Source organism: Xenopus laevis, chromosome 2L (genome assembly GCF_017654675.1).
Source record: "Xenopus laevis strain J_2021 chromosome 2L, Xenopus_laevis_v10.1, whole genome shotgun sequence".
In the NCBI taxonomy this organism is placed as follows: domain Eukaryota; kingdom Metazoa; phylum Chordata; class Amphibia; order Anura; family Pipidae; genus Xenopus; species Xenopus laevis.
In genome coordinates, this window is record NC_054373.1 from 32,356,101 (window position 1) to 32,376,812 (window position 20,712).

At 39.4% G+C, this 20,712-nt stretch overlaps 1 protein-coding gene and 1 pseudogene across 1 annotated transcript; one reads left to right on the forward strand and one right to left on the reverse strand.

Annotated features, from left to right (window-relative positions):
* Window positions 1-612: 612 nt before the first annotated feature.
* LOC121399697 lies at window positions 613-10,240 on the reverse strand. The gene is made up of 10 exons (XM_041581232.1): window positions 10,157-10,240; window positions 7,316-7,457; window positions 6,078-6,199; window positions 5,116-5,151; window positions 4,628-4,686; window positions 4,358-4,436; window positions 3,819-3,947; window positions 3,169-3,375; window positions 1,830-2,721; window positions 613-1,352 (listed from the first exon to the last, which is right to left on the reverse strand). Exons 1-10 carry the CDS (start codon window positions 10,238-10,240, stop codon window positions 1,243-1,245), a joined length of 1,860 nt encoding a protein of 619 aa, XP_041437166.1. The 3' UTR covers window positions 613-1,242.
* Window positions 10,241-15,617: 5,377 nt separating this feature from the next.
* LOC121399845 lies at window positions 15,618-19,932 on the forward strand (annotated as a pseudogene).
* The last annotated feature ends 780 nt before the right edge of the window (window positions 19,933-20,712 follow it).

A 20,712-nucleotide genomic window follows, 5' to 3' on the forward strand; every position in this document is an offset into this window, starting at 1 on the left:
GGCACAGAACTGATGGAGAATGGCTGAAGTGAAGGATCATGGAGGTAGGAAAGAGATGCAAGGAGGGAAGTGGATGAATACAAGCTACATACAAAAGCCATGCAGTGTTTCAGCACTGACAGCCCACTTAGCTCATGAAGCACACAAGAGGGAAATGTAATAATTATTAGTCTACTACCCCATAGAAATGTTATTTGTGGGGAATTAAATAACTTCACTTTACATTGCTTTACTGTGCCAAATCCATTGCTGTTGTTGCATTATAGATGTACTCAAAAGACCAAAAGTGGTCTTTGTTACTTGCAAAATCCAAGCTAAAGCAATAGAGAAAGAAATTTGGGGGTCTCCATATCCCTTAACTTCCCTAGACAGCATGATAGAACGTTTAGGAGACATAAATTATCTCCTCTTCCATCTTGGGATCTCTGTAGGAAGTGTAAGGAAGACGGGAGACCAGGCAGAAACAACTTTGTTATGCCTTGATGTTCCCCTGTCATTTTCATGCTTAGTCAGTACCATCTGAATGTAGGATTGCAATACCCGAATGTAATTTTTATTATATGTTAAGCACACAAAAAAAGCATAAAAACAACAAATAATTGTAGCATAGACAGTAGGTTTATTTATAAAACTATACAATAAGCAATCATGTTACAATACATTTACAAACAATATAAAAATAAATATATTTATAAATATTTACCCAAAATTTAGATCTACCTACCGTCTACATACAGAAAGATATACAATTATGGGCTGCTGTATAGAACCACCTGCTACAGATTTTGCCATTTTGTACTGAAGCCACACAGAGCACCTGGTATAAATGATTGGCTGAGAGAGTATGCAGGGGCGGATATGTAAAACGTGGGTACAGAAATGTACATTGAGAAACAAGCACCATAGGGAAATGATTTGGCTCAGACTTTGCATGGCACAATAATTAAATGAAGGCAGTCTATACCAAAAGATCCTGTGATGGACAAGACTCTGAGATACTGTTCAGAAACGTTATATTCACTTCATCATTCTTTACACACAGCTGTAGATTCCTGGCATCTAACTAAAAGTGATACATGTCCAATTTTAGGAGACAGAGAGGAAAAAAAATCCAAGGTTCTCCATTGGCTTCGATTACAGACTTCATTCTGGATCCCTCAGTTACGATGCCCTTTACCAGAGTGCAGTTCACCCAATGATGTAAAGTGCATTTGTACAGAGTAGTCAAAGATATGAAATACTCTACTCTGAACTCTCACTTAAACTTTCATATAGAAGCACTGGTGTTTTCTTGTGTTTAATCCACTTCTTCCTCTTGGAGTGACCTGGCATCAGCCTCCTCTTAACAACAGCTGCCGGATAGAATTAAAGAAAACTGGTCAATTGGAGCATCTTTTCCATTAAAAGTACTATGGGCAAACAGATGAAAAGCCAGACTCGCTTACAGGTTCATGTCGATAATATTAGCCTTCCTTAAATAAGACAAACTAGCAGCATTACACAGCAGCAGTTCATGCACAATTCTTTCCAATACATGCTGGGAATATCCCAACCCAACACATATGTGTAATAACACTGTTAAACATTTTAGTTTTCTGTAAATCTTCCTTTTAAGGCGTTGTTCACCTTTCGGGTAATTTTTTATTCTGGTGGTTTTTCAGTTATTTAGCATTTTTTTTTAAAAATTTAAAAAGAATACTAGGAGTTAACAAGGATAGTTTCTCCACCTGCCACGCATGGAATTAGGCTAATGTGTTATATAGTGAACAGATTATAAATTCAATCCACCCTTATTGCCAATTATTCCAATGCTCAGATTCTCTACTCACAAGCCACAGTCTCTGTCTCAGCTGCAATTCCTTCTGGGGGCCAATACAGACTTTGGCTCTTGCGGAACTTCTTGTAGAGTTGTGTGTACAAAACAGACAAAGTCAACAACACAAATAGGAAAGTGAGACATGCAGCTGCCCATGCAGCCTCCTCTGTTCGTGGGGTAGACACAAACACATCTGAGGCTTTTATTTGTCCAACACCAGAAGCCTTCTGTGCTGCAGCCGATGCCTCTTTTGTTGGCTCGTGCTTGCAACTGCACTCTTCTTTTTCTTCTATAACGGCAGCAGTTGGTTTGGGAGCAGTAGTAGATGAAAGGCCCACAGGAGGCTCAGGAATCTTTTCTTCTTGTTGGGTGGTTGTTGCAGTACCTGGGCCCTCAACAGCAGTTTTTCCTGCAATGCTATTGTTGTGGGTTGTCGAAGCGCCTGACTCTTTTTGCATGGAAGTTGGAGATGGCACAGCCTGGCTGCCCCCTAGATCATTGGATGTGTTCCTGCTCTGTACAGTTGGAGAATTCAAGTTCATGTCAGGTGAGCCTTTGGAAATATTCATGAAGGTGGATTCTGGTAGTAAAGCAGAAACATTGCTCTCCATATAACGGCTTCCATCTGGATCTACAAGGTAATCTTTTTTTTCGGACACACCAGACGGATCTAATGTTACGTGAACCTTATCTTCAGATGTTGAAGATGATAAAGTAGTCCTCAATACTGTGTGTGAGATTACAGGCTGACTTTTATTGGCATCAACTGCTGTTTGTTCTACTGACACTGCAGTACTGTTCATTATTCTTGCACTGGCATTATAAATAGGAGTGCTTGCTAATATATGGGCAGAACCAAGTAATGCAGAGTCCCTTCTTCTTCTCTTCAAACCACAGTTTTCTTGCTTAAGATATAAAGAAAAGTAATTTTATATGAGATGTATGTTCTTGTATACAAATATGTGTTATACATTAATTAAAAGGCTCACTCTTTTGATATAAACAGTATTATAATTACTGGTCACAACTAGTACAAGCTTGCAGACACTATGGTCTATTCATCAAGAACAGACTTTATAAGAGTAGAATGTTCTTCTAGACCTGACCTGCAGGTAATTCAACCCACATCCTCTCCATACTTGCACTCTATTGCCAATGACCTGCTCAATGCCCACCTACCATTGTGGATACCCACGGCTATCTGAATCACTGCATGGCCCAAACATGGGGAAATACAATATTAAAATAACCTGCTAAGATCAGTAGTAAGGTGTTATTTCTGCCTTAGCCAGGACTTTGCATTGAAAAGCTCTGTGAAAATCTATTGGCGAAACTTGAGATTTGTTTCTTACCTGGCAGCAAACTTTGGGGCAAAGCTTCTTGTCATGTTTATCAAAGAACACTGACGATGGCCGGACAAGCAAGTCCTGATACGAACCATCCATGTCCATTTCTCGTTCTCTAGTTCTGTCCATGTTGGCCGTTAGCCAGTTTCTAACTTCACAGAGATCTATATGTGACATCTCCAGAGTGGAGCCCCAGGTGACCAGGGCAAGAGGCTGAAGAAAGAACACAACAGGCCAGAGCATAATATGATAAGACATAAATGCTTCATTGAAAGCTACAAGGTAATTCATACAACCCACAGCAAAACCACCAATGTCAGTAATAGGCCAAGTATTAAAGGCCGTTCCTGTAAAACTGTAACAAAAAAAAAGGAAGACTGATTCTACCCTAAAGAAATAATGCACATATAGGTTTTATAATAAAAGGAGAAAGAGCATCATGACAAAGTGCTTGTATATCCTTCCATCAAAAAAGTATACAAAATAAATATGCAAATGACAGGGTTACTCCAGCAATGAAATTTGAAGGATAAAATGTAACCATAGATGTGCAATTCATGCACATATTTTAAAAATAAATTCCAATATGACAGGCCAATAGATCATCATTCTCAGTGCTGGGACTCCCTTAAAGTCAGTAAAAACAAATTCCATACCCGTTCAGTTGAAAGGTTCATGTGAGGGGTGATGATGTGCTTGTATACGCAGGAGCGAGCTCCATGGACAAGTGCTTTTTTCAGCTTGGGGTGAACACAGGGATGGTACAAGAAAACAACCCCTCCATGCTGCAAGACATAAAGGTAGAGAGAATTTAACACCCCCAAACTTGTAAATATCTTTATGCTAACAGGAATCCTACCCTATCAATTCTATAATTGCTCTGTACTGGCCAGGAACTGATCAGACTGAGTGTGCGACTCCCACGGCTGACTATACACCAATAACAAAAACTGGAGCAGATCCACATAAAAAAAAAGAATGAATATGCACTGCCCTGCAGTATATTATCTGTGGATAGTATAATGGGACATGTGGTTAACTTACAATTTTTTCTGTTTAACTAAAACACTAAGATTACAGCTCTCTATAATCGAACCCTGTTCTCTTTTAGTATGGAATTCTAAGTTGTACTGCAATGTTATTAATCATATAATTCATTCCCCATAAAGCTTTATAAAATCACAATATGTCCTACCTCAAGGTTATGCAGCCAGCGCTGTGGGGGACAATACGCATACTCTCCATATCTGGCCCATTTTGGACGGTGCACGCCACTTTTAAAAGCAAATATATAGATTGTGTGACAATAGGATTCATATAGATATATATTCCTTATTACATTTGGACATTTCCCTTTTAAAAATATAAACATACATTAAACACTGTATTATATCAACCAGTCTCTACTTTGTGTACACTTGGGAAAGGCTCCCATCTATCTGGCAGACACAAGAAACGATTTTACCTGTTGGGAATCGGGGTTGCATACACTATCTCAGTGTCCATACAGGCGCTGTGTGACTTCTACAAGAAAAGAGCAAATTTCGGTGCTCTGGCAACTGACTGTACCTCTTTTCTCTACATCCACAAAATTTCCCGGTTAAATTAAAAGGAATCTAGAGCTAATGATGAAGGTTACAATGATAAAGCTGAGCTTGCTGTACCCCTATAAAGTAGAATTTGCAGATGTATGTACATGTTATGAATCCTGGATGTGAGCCATTGTTAGTTTGTATTACTGTTTTCTCCTCCCCTTGAATTAAAAATAAAAACCTAATTTAAAAAAAAAGGGAATCTACAACTAAAATAGTAGTGGTACTTATACAACAGACTTATAACAAGAAGTATCCCAGCCAATATGCCTTCATTTACCAACACTGAGCTGGAACCCACAGATACCAATAATATTTTTACTTTCACTGCTCTACCTGCCTGAGAACTCTGTGATCTCACCTCTGGTTCATAATGAGTGGTAATGCTTGGAAACACCTGTGGGGAGACAGACAACTTTACTATTATAATCCTTTATTTACAATGCACTCAAATATTCTGCAGCCCACTACAGATATTATACATTATTCACATCAGTCCCAGCCCCAGTGGAGCTTACAATCTAAGGCGCCTATCGCATTCACACGCACAACGGTCGGTTCTATCAGGCGCCAATTAACAAGGGGAGAGCATACAAATTCCTCGCAGACAGTGTTCTGGCTGGAATCAAACCAAGGCCCAGCGCTGCAAGACAACAGGGCTACTCACTGTGTCACTATGATGCAAATGCTAAACACAAGTTATTTAAACTGACAGTAGAAATACATGCTACCTGAATGGAACAAACACCACACAGAGCTTTATCAGTGCTTTTTCTTCAGGCTATTAAGTTACTGTGATTGATATTTTTTATCCCAACCCATAATTAAATAGTAACATTTGTTAGCTGTTGTTAGCTGGGCAGAGACAGATGAGAAGATTTGGGGAGATTAGTTGCCCGGCGACAAATCTCTCTTCTTCGGGTGACTAATCTCCCTGAACGGCCTCCCCATCGTCTAGAATCTAAATTGAGGCAACTTCGGGCGACTTTGGAAAACGAAGGTGCTCCAAATGCCATCCCGCCGGCAATTTAGATTGTAGCCGGCAGGGAGGCAGTTCAGGGAGATTATTGCCCGAAGAAGAGCTATTTTTTCGCCGGGCGACTAAATCTCCCCGTATCTTTTCGTCTGTCTCAGCCGTAAATCTGTAGAAAAACAATACTTTTTGTTAAAAAAAAAAAAAAATTCCGCATTGGAAGCAAAGAAGCTCAGTTTATTTCTGTAATGCAAATGCTGGAAGATGAAAATATTGCAGAAGTGAAGAGAAAGTAACACTGAGTGCAGTCAGTCCTGTACAAACTGCAGAAATACTGGACAATTTCATACCTGAACTGGAAAAGGCCAGTGTCTCCCGGGACATGTATACACACTCTTGTCTGGAAGGTCCACATGAATATTCAACTGCAATGAAAAGAAATCCGATAAATCTAAAGAGCAGAATAAAAGCACTTACACCACCGTATATTCATTATAGCAGCACTTTGGTTATGGATTCCTAATCCGGAAACCCAAAATCCAGAACGTTTTTTTTAAAAGGAATTCACTTTTTCTCTGTAATAATAAAACAATAGTTGTACTTGATGGTAACCAGGCTGCATGAATCCATATTGGTGGTAAAACAATCCTATTAGGTTATTTAATATATAAATAATTAGACTTAAAATGTTGCGGTTCAATTAACCAAGAATCCTTTATGCAGAAGTACCATGCATTGTGGATAATAAATCCTATACCAGTATATTTTATTAAAGTGGTTTATGTGCAATGCCAATAAAGGACAATGGTTTAGGGGCTGAAGTACCAAGAAGCAATAGCACAAGGGCTCTCTGGCTACTACAGTTTTTGCTAAAGGGAGTTAAGTTAACTTTTAGTATGTTATAGAATGGCTAATTCTAAGAAACTTTTCAATTGGTCTTATTTATATTTATATTTATAGTTTCTGAATTATTTGCCTTCTTCTTCTGACTCTTTCCAGCTTTTAAATGGGGGTCACTGATTCCATCTAAAAAAACAAATGCTCTATAAGTCTAAAAAAATGTATCGTTAATGTACTTTTTATTACTAATCTTTCTACTCAGGCCCTCTGCTAATTACAGTCTCTTATTCAAATCAATGCATGGTTGCTAGGGTAATTTGGACCCTAGCAACCAGATTGCTGAAACTGCAAATTGGAGGTCTGCTGAATAAAATGCTGAATAACTGGGTAAATTGATAATCCAATATAAAAGTTGATGTGGGTCAGCAGTTATTCTGAAAAAGGACTGAACCACAACAAGTGATCTCATTGAAAGGCATTTACCAAATAATTGGTATTGATACAACTTTCCTATCCACAGAAGTGGCCAAATTTCCCATGATCTCTCTGATGTCAGCTGAATCCTTACTTGGTATAGAAAATAACTAATGACCTACAGTATATAGTTAAATATTATCTCAGAGATGTAAAATAAGACAAACAGGTCATACATAGCATTATATACTGTACCAACTGCTATTTCAAGAATGTGTTCTGAATATTCTAATAAAAATAAACATGAACAATAACACGGCAAAAGAACATTTACCAATGGAGAAGTAACAGCAACTGGGAATTAAGGATTTCCATGTATCCGAGTGTAACAGTGTGTTTTTAATTCCCACAGCACAGTTGACATTCTCGAGTTCAGATAATGAGTTATCAGACATACGTGCAGCGGGGAAACCTTGCTATGAACAGCACATCTAAAAAATGAACAGCTTTAATACTACCCAGACCTGCAAAACCTGTTGCTCTAGATGTTTCCTAGAGAGAGAAAAACCTACGGTATAATAAGATCTTTCCTGTCTCTTAATAATGATTACTGCTGAAAGAAGCAACAATTTCAACAGTAAGAATCTTATAAAGCTTTATTTAGGGGAGAAAGTAAAACAACAAATGCTCCTTCTCCTTTAAGAACCAATTCCCTGTCAGAACCCGACACAAGCTTAGAGGATTTCTGCACATAGGACACAATGGAATTCAGCAGTTCTATCCTGACATAAACATTTCCAGCCAATGAGCAAAGTGTGAGCACTTAAAGGAGAAGGAAAGGCTAAACCTAAATAAGCTTTATCAGAAAGGTCACCAGTAAATCCTCAAAAGTAGAGTCCTCTGTCAAAAGAAACCTTGCATTTCTTTCATTCTATTGTGTACACATGGGCTTCTGTATCAGACTTCCTGTTTTCAGCTTAAACCTCCAGGGCTAAGGCTTGAGCATGCTCAGTTTGCTCCTCTCCTCTTGCCTCCTCTCCCCCCCCCCTCCCTGCTTTAATCTAATCCCAGAGCTATGAGTGAGCAGGGAGAGACTCAGGCAAGAAGTGATGTCACACCAAGCTAATATGGCAGCTGCTATCCTAAACAAATATAGTGTTCTCGCTTGCATTATTGTGGCTAATCTATTGGCAATAAACTGCTTCATTAGCTTTCCTTCTCCTGTAAATACTCATTGCTTGCTATTGGGTTATTATAATCATGTAAATTTGCAGCTATAATAGAATATGAAGGCCACACTGTTTTCCTGGCAGCATCACTGGCAACATGGAAAGGTTAAAGGAGAGGGAAAACTTTCCATCACATTGCCATCTGCTATCATTCTCCTGGGGATTTCTTGTGTCGCATTAGGTGGGTGTCTGCATTGTATAGACATTTTTCTGACTTTACTATAGTAATATAGGGAATGAAAGATTATAGTACCACAGTGCTCTCATAGAAAAAAACACTGACCTGGGATAGAAATTAAGCAATTTTGTAACCCTTCCCCAACTGTGAAAATGTCTCCTTCTCCTTTAATTATTCTTATGGCAACAAAACACAGGGAATTGTAATTGACTCCTCTACATCATAGTCAATTGGATTTATCTGCAGGTAGAGAACCAAGCCAAACCCTCCCTCCACAGGACAATAAATGCCTGTGTGCCCCGCTCACTGATTATTTATACTTCATTGGAAACACTCAGATACAATAGAACCATCAGTTTAAGCTTTTCAGGGGACCACGAAAAATGATGTCAAATCTGGGAAAATGTAAAACCAGGGAAATGTGTTATAACAACCTTTTCTTCAAGTACTCAAAGGATATAAGCACAGCAGTCGTCTTCCATTTGAAATGCAACATTTACTGAGTTAGTAACAAATTATTATACTATGGGGGGCGTGTGCAAGGCCTCTCTGATAGTCACATACACAACCTAAAGCAATAAGTGATTAGTGCAGGACTGTATGAGGTGCAGACTAATTGGGACAGGCTACTTACAGACAGAACGTGGCAAAATAAACATCTGGTTAGTATTTAAAAACCCATGACACTAATAATAACTAGGGATGCACTGAATCCACTATTTTGGATTCGGCCACAGCCCAGAATCCTTCTCGAAAGATACAGCCGAATACCGAACTGAATCCAAATCCTAACTTGCATTAGTATTCGGTCGGGCCTGGCAGAAAGATTCGGCCGAATCCTGTTGAAAAAGAAAGACTCCCGAACGGAATCCTGAATTCGGTGCATCCCTAATAATAACATTCTTAGAGGACAAACAGCAATTTTTGGACAAAATTGCTATATAAAATCCAGGAAAACAGTATTAATATCAAGGAAAGCACCAATTAAAGTGCATTATAAATTGGTGGGACCACAACAAATTAACATAAAATGCAGGATAACGTAAAACCAGGGTATGTAAAATTGAGGGTTCACTTAATATAAAATGACACCACAGCCGGGCCAAGGAGTATGGGCTAGAGTCCTGCGCGGGTCCATTTTTTGGAACCCGTGCCCGCAACCTGCATTCTTTCCCACTTGGACCAGCAACCCGACCCGCAAGTACCTTATCCGCAATCCAGACTTGCTGACCATCAAGGATCAGGACTGCAGGGCTCTAGCTTGGGCACCCAGGACAAGGGAAGTGATGTAGGGGCCACACTTGTGACACTGCTGCAAATTTGTGCCCTAAGAATTAAGGGAATTCATTTACAAAGGCACATGACACAAGCAAGAAACTTTGATGTTTACAAGGGGGTTGTGTATTTTATAAGAGCTGCTGTAGAGAGTCTCACCCTACAACACCCCACCACACAGGCACAATGTTATTAGGTATCATTTACAACGGTTTTTATTTTAGGAAATCACATTCAAGGGAGAGTAAATCCCCTCACCTATAATATGTGTTTCACTATAAATCCAGTAACATGATGGTATAACTCCTCCCCCACAATAGTAATGTAACTAAGAGCAGGACAAAATATGAGATACTACATGTTCATATAAACGTTAACTTCCCCTTTAAATTCTCCCCCAATGTATGTTGTTCGCATTAAAGTCTCTCTGCACTGCCCGGGGAGAAACGTTTCCTAATAAAGAGAATCAGTAGCTATTAGGGGAGCCTCTCACCCGGCCATTATCGCACACTTGCCCAAAACTCGCAGCGATCACAGAGCTCAGAAGCAGCGGCACCACAGAGCTCAGCTGCCCCATCCCGTTGTCTGACTGGGAGGAGTTAGGTGGGACTGACCGAGATACACGTCATGGCGCCGCGCTGTTCTTTCCTCTGTACACGCAGCCCGAATACGCGAGGCACGATCTATCCAATCAGAGTGTGATAACGTGATAGCCTAATCTGATTGGTAGTTGGTAGTGTTTACTTTCTCGCTGGCGCGTGGAGGAGAAGTAGTTGTGACAGGGACTGGAGATGACACACTGCTCCTGAGTGCGCTTGGAACCTCCAATGGGCCTCCACACATAGGGGCAAGGGAGGGCACTTGCCCCCCTGGACCAGTAACATTAAAAAATTTTATCGAAGAAAATCTGTGACCAGCTCGCCAGTGTGCGCGCCCCTGACGCAGCGCTGTTCTTCCAGCACCGGAAGTAAGCGCGCACAGCACCGGAAGTAAGCGCACAGCAGCCAGGAGGAGTAAGGCCGTGCTGGCTGGGGAGAGACAGTCGGCAGAGCGTCTGAACAGCTGTGGTGAGAGGGAGGGAGCGGCTAGACAAGGGAGGCTGCGGGGAGAGAACGGCAACGACTGCATGTCATTGGGCCAGGAACTTCTCTGCCATGTCAGGGGTTACATATTCCCCCCCCCCAATTCTGACACAGTAAATTAATTCACTTTGCCATCAATAAGTAAATCGCCATGTGTTGCTCTTTCACTGCTCGGTCCCAAACTTAATAAAGTAAAATAACTTATCATTGAACCAATAACCACCTTGAAGTATTGTTTTCACCAGACATTCTGGTAACCCCATCCCTTACTCCAAAGTATAAACAGCTGCCACTCACAAATCCCACACACGGGCACATGCACAAAAGAATCTTTATTACAAAAACATGTCAGACACAAGTTTAGGGCTGTAGTTAGGGTTACCACCTTTTTTGGAATAAAAATACCGTCCTTCCTATATATTTAGATTTATTTCCCTATTAATAACATTGGGGGTCAAGCATCGTTTTTCCTGGTCAAGCCGGTAAAATACTGGCCAGGTGGCAACCCTAGCTGTGGCGCACTGTGTTCTGACTTGGGTTGCCACCTTTTCTGGAGTTAAATAGCAGCCTTCCTATATTTGTGATGTTTTTTCCTTTTAATAAGCATCATTTTTACCGGCCGGCCAGGTGGCAACCCTTCTGACTGGTTAAATAGTGTTCATTTATGGTTTTCTATGACTGAACATGGCTATAAATGTTATCCCATCTGTAACCTCAGAGCAAGCCTATGAATCTGTACTATAACACGTATTGTACCCTATATGATTTTTATAATAAAGGATGCTGTTCATGGGAAGTGTCTGCTATATATATTTTTTGGAGTAAGAATTAACTCTGCTGCCAAACAATGTTAATATAATAAATGTGTAATGCAAGCGCCCACTCTTCCAGTCTCAAGGTAACACAACAGTTTATCTCAATTCTTCAGAATTGTGTGGGTCAAAGTGATCAGTCAGGCATAATGAGTTGGCTAATGATCTCTTTGCTTTCTCCCACCATTTCTTATTGACTGTTCTACCTCTCAGCCACTGTATTTCTGTCTTGTGCTCCCTGTTGATAAACAAAATAATCTTCGTTTCCATCGAGTTTTTGTCATCTTAAATGACATTTTGTATAGGGATGAAAACAAATCAGTTTGGACCAGTAGCACGTAGGATGCCTGTACCACTGCTTCTGTCCCAACTTGAAGCGCATGTCAATATACCAAAAAAAAAAGAGTGTGGAAAACAGGCTCAGAAGCCACAGATACTGTGCTACAAGCTTTATTATAACAAACCTGTTAAAATAAACCTTGCAACACAGTATCTGCTGCTTCTGAGCCTGTTTTCCACACTCTTTTTTGGTATGTTTTATAGGGATGCACCAAATTCACTATTTTAGGTTTCGACTGAATCGTTTGTGAAAGATTCAGCCGAATACTGAACCGAATCCCCCGAGACCGATTTAAAAACTTTCATAAATCTTAAAAGGGTTGTTCACCTTTAAGGTAACTTTTAGTATGGTTTAGAATTACCAATCCTAAACAACTTTTCACTTGGTTTTCATCATTTATTTTTTGTAGGTTTTTAATTATTTGCCTTTTTCTTCTGACTCTTTGCAGCTTTCAAACGGGCATCTCTGACCCCCTTCTAAAAAGCAAATGCTCTGTAAGGCTACAAATGTATTATTATTGTTACTTTTTATTACTCATCTTTCATTTCAGGCCTCTCCTATTCATATCCCAGTCTCTTTTTCAAATCAATGTGTGGTTGCTAGGGTAATTTAGACCCTAGCTACTATTTTGCTTAAAATGCAAACTGGAGAGCCGCTGAATAAAAAGCTAAATAACTCAAAAACTACAAATAATAAAAAAATGAAAACCAATTGCAAGTTGTCTCAGAATATCACTCTCTACATCATACTAACAGTTATCTCAAAGGTGCAAATCACCCTAGCAACCATGCATTGATTTGAATAAGAGACTGGAATAATAAACAGGCCTGAATAGAAGGATGAACAATAAAAAGTAGCAATAAATACATTTGTACTCTTACATTTGTTTAGATGGAGTCAGTGACCCCCATTTGAAAGCTGGAAAAAGTCACAAGAAGAAGGCAAATCATTCGAAAACTATGCAAAAAAAAGTCAAGGCCATTTGAAAAGTTGTTTAGAATTAGCCGTTTTATAACATTTTATAACAAACCATTTATTTAATAGTGAACCACACATTTAGACATTGTGAAGGCGACACCTCACAATATCATTGATTGATGTGATTTGGATAAAGCAAGGCATGTGGAACAGACAGGACCGGATTTACATAGCAGACACCCCTATGCCCACTGTTGTTTGTCACTCCCGTCGGCTCCCTTTTATTTGCTCAAATTTTCATCATTGGGACTGTAGCTATGAGGATTGGCACACAGGAAATTTAAAAAACTATTGTATCTCCTTCGCATTCCCAGTGTTTCTGAACCAATGTGGGTGTGGTTGGGCAGCATGCTGCCCCCTTAAAGGGCATGTAAAGGCAAACAAATTAAGTCCCATTTTTATTTTCTTTAATGAAAAAGAAACCTATCTCCAATATACTTTAATAAAAAAAATGTGTACCGTTTTTTATAAGAAACCTGACTATATGCAGTGAAATTCTCCCTTCATTTACTGCTGTGGATAGGAATTGTCAGATGGTCCCTAACTGCTGAGCAGGGAAACAATCATACTTATGAACAGCAGGGGGAGCCCCCGCCTTACTTCCCAGCCATGCAGAACTCAAGCAGCTTTGTTTATGACGATCCCTAAGCAGCCCAGACCACACTGAGCATGTGCACAGTCTTAGTCTTGCAAAGATGTTTAACAAAGTTACAAGATGGTGACCCCCTGTAGCCAACTTTAAAAGCACAAATTATTTGTTTGATTAGGCTTGTGGTGCAGTAAGTTCATGTTTATATTTAGTATACAAAATACAGCATTTCTAGCCTTATTCTATTTTAGACTTTACATGCCCTTTAACTTATGTCACCAAGATGTGTCCTTATGGTAGAAAATATGTATAATGCAGCCTTCGGTCTGCACTGCAATGCTGGCTCTCACATGGCATTTTGCAGATGTAACCTTTGGAGTGTTTATGTTGGCCTGCACTGTGACGGGCCTGTACCTTGGAACAACCTTTTACTGAGAACACTGACTTATGGTACAAGCTGGACAGAACACGTCTCCCTTGTGTGTTATTGTGCATGTGGACAGCTTTTCAACAAGGCCACTGCGGAGCAAGATTTCTAATGAGTTAACTAATTATATAGAACACAATTACTGAGGAGCAAATAATAGCACAACGTGATCTCTCCCATGTTTTATCTGTAAGACAACCAATAATAATAGATTAGCATCCAGCTGTTTAAGCTTTTGTAACCTCTGCATCTCATTCCCTTGTGATCCCCTTGGGTATGAAAATTGTCCATATTAGGAGATACTGAAGTGGGTTCATTACCTAAAGGTAATGGATTTGAGAATATCCTCAGGGCATTCCTGACCCAATTACTATCACTATCCCTTCTGCCTGCCCAGTATTATACTGCAATGTGAGATTTCAATGCCACCAGCTTAATTGGCGAATAGTATCTAGAGATGGAAAGAATCTATCATTTTTGGATTTTGCCAACATGGAACTGAATTGAAGCCCTTGTTTGCATATTCAAATGTAAGAACATTTAAAAAACGGAATATATTATTAGCAAAAACTTGTCATATTCAGTTGTCCAGTACATTTAAGCCACATGACTTTATGGTTTGGATTCTGTATGAATCTTGCAAAAAAATGCTAGGATTCAGCCAGATCTCAAACATATCCATAATCAGGTGCATGCCTATTAAATATATCTTTGGTGACATATATATCTAGTAACATGGATCATAGATAAGGCTTTAACTTAACTATTAGTATGTTATAGAATGTGCCATTTTTAGCCCCTTTTCAAATGGTCTTCTTTTTGTGTTTTATTTGCCACCTTCCTGTCAAATGGGGGTCAGTGAACCCATCAAAAACAATCATACTTTTCTGTTAGGATTCAATTTTATTGTTATTGTTACATTTAATTGTGTATTTTTCTGTTCAGACCCTCTCCAAACACTTTCCAAACATACCAGGTTATAATGGTATATAGAACCCCAGAAAGTAGATATCTTCTGAAACTCTAAACTAAAGAGCTGCTTAATAAAACTACATCATTAAAAAAAATCTACATCCCAGAAATGTATGATGATATTCTCTGCATTCTAGAATTACATTTGGAACATATTTTATGCATAATGCTGTACAGGTTTGGGACTGGTTTTTAAACATTAAATTAACCCAATAAGAATGTTTTGCTTCCAATGAGGATTAAATAAATACTAACTGGGATAAAGTACAAGTTATTGTTTAATTATTACAGAGAAAATGGAAATCATTTGAATAATTTTTAAAATGGAGTCTATGGGAGATGGCCTTCCTGTACTTCGGAACTTTCTCGACAAATGGGTTTCCAGATAATGTATCTATCTTTTTAAATATAACCCTTGGCTCGTTTCAAAGAAGGAAACTGTAAAGTAGTCATTTCTTCCTGTACATTCACCAGTCCCCTAAACAAGAGATGTTATATATATATATATATATATATATATATATATATATATATATATATATAAAGGCTAGAACTGCAGGCTTCCTTTAAACACAAACATGAATCATTGTTGATGCAGGAAGAGTTCAACCTTTTCAAAAACCTGAAACCAATCATTGTGTAGCTGAGCCTTTAAATAAATAAATCATTTGCTAAGTAACTCAAATAGAAAACGTTTGAATTGATGTAAGATTCAAGGACAGCAAAAGAGAGAAAAAAAAGCAGATTCCTCTTGTAAAGTGGACAGACTATGCTACTGGTGATTGGCCTAAGTTGCCTGGTTGGACTGGGGGTCATGGTGATCCTGCTTGGTGTACTTTCCAGGTATATGTTTTTAACTAAGAGGCAGGCAGAGAACAGAAATAGAGATGATGAAGAGGAGGATGTTTTTGGAGACTTCTGGGAGTCCCATCCTGGGGGTACACAGCTGATCTACAAACCCTCTGCTCTTGCTAACTGGTTGCTGAGAGATCTTCAACGTCAGTCATTGCTACAATCAACGGATTGGTGGATGAGGAAATGGCCTCATATTCAGACAATTATTCAGAACTTGCTCCCGGCTGACAAGATATTGGAGTTGGCCCGGGATCATCTGCAGCTGGCTGATGGCGGAATAGTTGCCTTGGACTGGGTAGTTGGACCAAGAGGTATTTCAGGAACTAGAAGAGGCACCAATACAGCCGGAAGCCCACCGTTGCTCTTTATCATTCCAAACCCATTTGGAAAGTTGACAAGAAACACTGAGCAATTTTGCCTTCGGGCATTAGAAAAAGGCTTTTACCCAGTCATTTTTAATAGGAGAGGGCAGAATGGCTGCCCCTTGGTTACGGTGAAGCTCCAAGCTTTTGGGGAGCCAGCAGATCTGAAAGAGGCTGTGAGTTATGTACGTTTTTAGGCACCCATCCTCCTTGTTGTTTCTGATCAGTGAAGGGTTAGGATCAGGACTTCTGCTTTCCTACCTGGGGGAATGTGGTTCCTCCAGCTACATCACAGCGGCCTCATGCATTTCTCCAGTCTTTCGTTGCCAGGAATGGTTTGAGACTGGGCTACCATGGCTGTATGACTGCCTCCTGCTTCTCTATCAGAAATTCCATCTCAGTAGGTAGGTGCATTAAGGGAAAGAATACATTATGGGTGCATTTTCTTTGGTCAGCATTATTTTTAGCAAAACAAATAGAATAGTTTTTACTCGTATATAGTTTTTAGTAATAGTTTGTAATGTAATATTTTGTAATAGTAATAGTTTGTAATGTAAAAGTTTTTACTCAAGATGTTACTCATCTTCAAGTTCTCAACACACAGACGATCTTTCACTTTGACCCATTGCTTATAAACAGTACTGAATGGGAAAGGAATTATTTCTATAATTCTATAGAGCTTGTCATCAACCTGTTGCTTATTTGGCTCTGTTGTATATATGTATACAGTAAACTGCACATTCAATATATGCCTGACTATGCAAACATACAGTGGTGTGAAAAACGATTTGCCCCCTTCCTGATTTCTTATTCTTTTGCATGTTTGTCACACTTAAATGTTTCTGCTCATCAAAAACCGTTAACTATTAGTCAAAGATAACATAATTGAACACAAAATGCAGTTTTTAAATGAAGGTTTACGTTATTAAGGGAGAAAAAAACTCCAAATCTACATGGGCCTGTGTGAAAAAGTGATTGCCCCCCTTGTTAAAAAATAACTTAACTGTGGTTTATCACACCTGAGTTCAATTTCAAAGGTTATAAAGCCATTTCTAAAGCTTTGGGACTCCAGCGAACCACAGTGAGAGCCATTATCCACAAATGGCAAAAACATGGAACAGTGGTGAACCTTCCCAGGAGTGGCCGGCCGACCAAAATTACCCCAAGAGCGCAGAGACAACTCATCCGAGAGGCCACAAAAGACCCCAGGACAACATCTAAAGAACTGCAGGCCTCACTTGCCTCAATTAAGGTCAGTGTTCACGACTCCACCATAAGAAAGAGACTGGGCAAAAACGGCCTGCATGGCAGATTTCCAAGGCGCAAACCACTTTTAAGCAAAAAGAACATTAAGGCTCGTCTCAATTTTGCTAAAAAACATCTCAATGATTGCCAAGACTTTTGGGAAAATACCTTGTGGACCGACGAGACAAAAGTTGAACTTTTTGGAAGGTGCGCGTCCCGTTACATCTGGCGTAAAAAGTAACACAGCATTTCAGAAAAAGAACATCATACCAACAGTAAAATATGGTGGTGGTAGTGTGATGGTCTGGGGTTGTTTTGCTGCTTCAGAACCTGGAAGACTTGCTGTGATAGATGGAACCATGAATTCTACTGTCTACCAAAAAATCCTGAAGGAGAATGTCCGGCCATCTGTTCGTCAACTCAAGCTGAAGCGATCTTGGGTGCTGCAGCAGGACAATGACCCAAAACACACCAGCAAATCCACCTCTGAATGGCTGAAGAAAAACAAAATGAAAACTTTGGAGTGGCCTAGTCAAAGTCCTGACCTGAATCCTATTGAGATGTTGTGGCATGACCTTAAAAAGGCAGTTCATGCTAGAAAACCCTCAAATAAAGCTGAATTACAACAATTCTGCAAAGATGAGTGGGCCAAAATTCCTCCGAGCGCTGTTGCAAGTTATCGCAAACGCTTGATTGCAGTTATTGCTGCTAAGGGTGGCCCAACCAGTTATTAGGTTCAGGGGGCAATTACTTTTTCACACAGGTTTGGATTTCTTTTCTCCCTAAATAATAAAAACCCTCATTTAAAAACTGCATTTTGTGTTTACTTGTGTTATCTTTGACTAATAGTTAAATGTGTTTGATGATCAGAAACATTTTGTGTGACAAACATGCAAAAGAATAAGAAATCAGTAAGGGGGCAAATAGTTTTTCACACCACTGTAGATACCCTAGACTAGAGACAGGTGAAATTGCAACCATTTCTATGCTGTAGTGGCATATTTGCCATGTAAACCATGGGCATAGAGAGCATGTTGATGGTTACCTTGGACACTACTACCACTGTGTCCTTTACCACAAAGGAAATAATTTGTCATCGTGGTCAACTATGATTTAAACAGTTGTGGAACCCACTTCCATGGAAACAATGGTGAGAGGTTGGTGACCATACTGAAGGCCATTCTTCTCCTTAAAGGGCATGTACAGTCTAAAATAGAATAAGGCTAGAAATGTTGTTTTTTGTATAGTAAATATAAACATGCACCACAAGCCTAATCAAACAAATGATTTATGCTTTCAAAGTTGGCTACAGGGGGTCACCATCTTGTAACTTTGTTAAACATCTTTGCAAGACTAAGACTGTGCACATGCTCAGTGTGGTCTGGGCTGCTTAGGGATCGTCATAAACAAAGCTGCTTGAGTTCTGCATGGCTGGGAAGTAAGGCGGGGGCTCCCCCTGCTGTTCATAAGTATGATTGTTTCCCTGCTCAGCAGTTAGGGACCATCTGACAATTCCTATCCACAGCAGTAAATAAAGGGGAAATTTCACTGCATACAGTCAGGTTTCTTATAAAAAGGGGAAACATTTTTTAATTAAAGTATATTGGAGATAGGTTTCTTTAAAGCAAGTAACAATGGGATTTTATTTTTTTGCCTTTACATGCCCTTTAAGAAAGCACTGGTAAGAACCCATCTACAATATACAGTTTAGTTTTGGTTTCCAGTGCTCAATACTGACATTATATTAATAGAGAAAGTCCATACAAGAGGGACTAAGTGGATAAAGGTTTGTGAAGGTGATGGGCTGATCTAAAGTCAATGGTATCATTACTATCATTATTTACCTTTGGTTGTTTTCTTTATTGCAGATATTCCACAGCCCTGGCAGATGTTTTCCCCATGGAGAGAGTTTTGAAGAGCAGTTCATTACAGGAGCTCCACCAAGTACTATTTTGCCAGTGCAAAGGTGAAAACATTAGCTGGGATGAATATTGGGAACACAATGACCCCCTGTGGGACGTGGATGAAGTTGCTGTGCCTGTCATGTGCATCTGTAGCACAGATGATCCCATTCGAGGACCTGCTGAGAAGACGCTTCCCATTGAGCTTTTCAGGACAAACCCATATTTTTTTTTGTCGCTGACGCATTATGGAGGACACTGTGGTTTTCTTACAAAGTCAGATGTATCGTGGAGCCACAAGGTTACTTTAGACTATTTTAGCTCTATAACAGAGTTCTTTCAGATAGAAGAGAAAGCAAGTGTCCTGCCTAGAGGTCGCAGTTCTGTCACGATAAACCGGCGAAGAAGAGGAACACTGCAAAGGCGCGATAGGTCTGTCACTGATCTACATGAAATGTTTAGTTGGAAAAGGTCCTATACCAGGTGACATATTATAGTAAGAGACGGAATGATCCAACAATAAACAGAAACGGGTTAAAAAGGAGAAAAGCCTGACGCATTACATGCATAAGCTAGAGATTTGTCATAATAAAGAGCTGTCCAGCTTAGGCACACAATTTGTCACCCTTCTCTCATTTTTTGACATATTTAAACAAATTGTGAGATTATACTGGTGTGTCTGCTTCCTATAAATATTCCAAAAATATTTTTGTTTCCTCCTTGAATTGCCCATCATGGCACATGTTGGGTGAGAAACGAATACATAAATACACCTGGTGATAATGCAATTTAAAAGGCAAACTATCACTCCACGGTAAAACAGACTCCTCCCACATTTGCAGTGGCATGGTGGATCGCAAAACTTTTAGACGTATTCACCAGCACGTCACTAAGCCAAATCAAACCAACTTGTGTTTCAATTTATACTAAAACCATTCCATACACAAAAAATAGATGTGAATTTAATATTTAACTTAATACAGGAATTAGATCTGTTATCCAGAAAACTCCAAATTACAGTCTATCTTCCATAGACTCCTTTTTATATGAATAATTATTTTTACTTTGCTGTAGGGCACCAGTGTTATCCACATTGTCACCCTGTTGCCTACAAGTATATTTATTGTAAGTAAGGAGACTCCTGAGGTCATTGTTTTTTATTTGCAGCTTCACACTATGGAAATTTACATTATTGACTGCCTTCGTCCTCTTCAAATGTCCTATATTGCACAAGAAATATTTAATTCTATAGTTCTGTTGAACACTACCTGGCATTTGATCCGCGTTTAGATTTCTGCCTGGAGTGTTGTGGAAATAATAGTTAGAAATTTGGCCATGTCCTTTAGTACCTCTTAATACACAAGCAGTCAGCAAACCTAATGCCTTTCACTGCAAATTGCGAAGAATAATATTTTTGGGAAAAAACGATACAGGGGCTCTGGGTCCTTCTATTGCAGCACCATGCTGGGATTCCCAGTCATCTCAA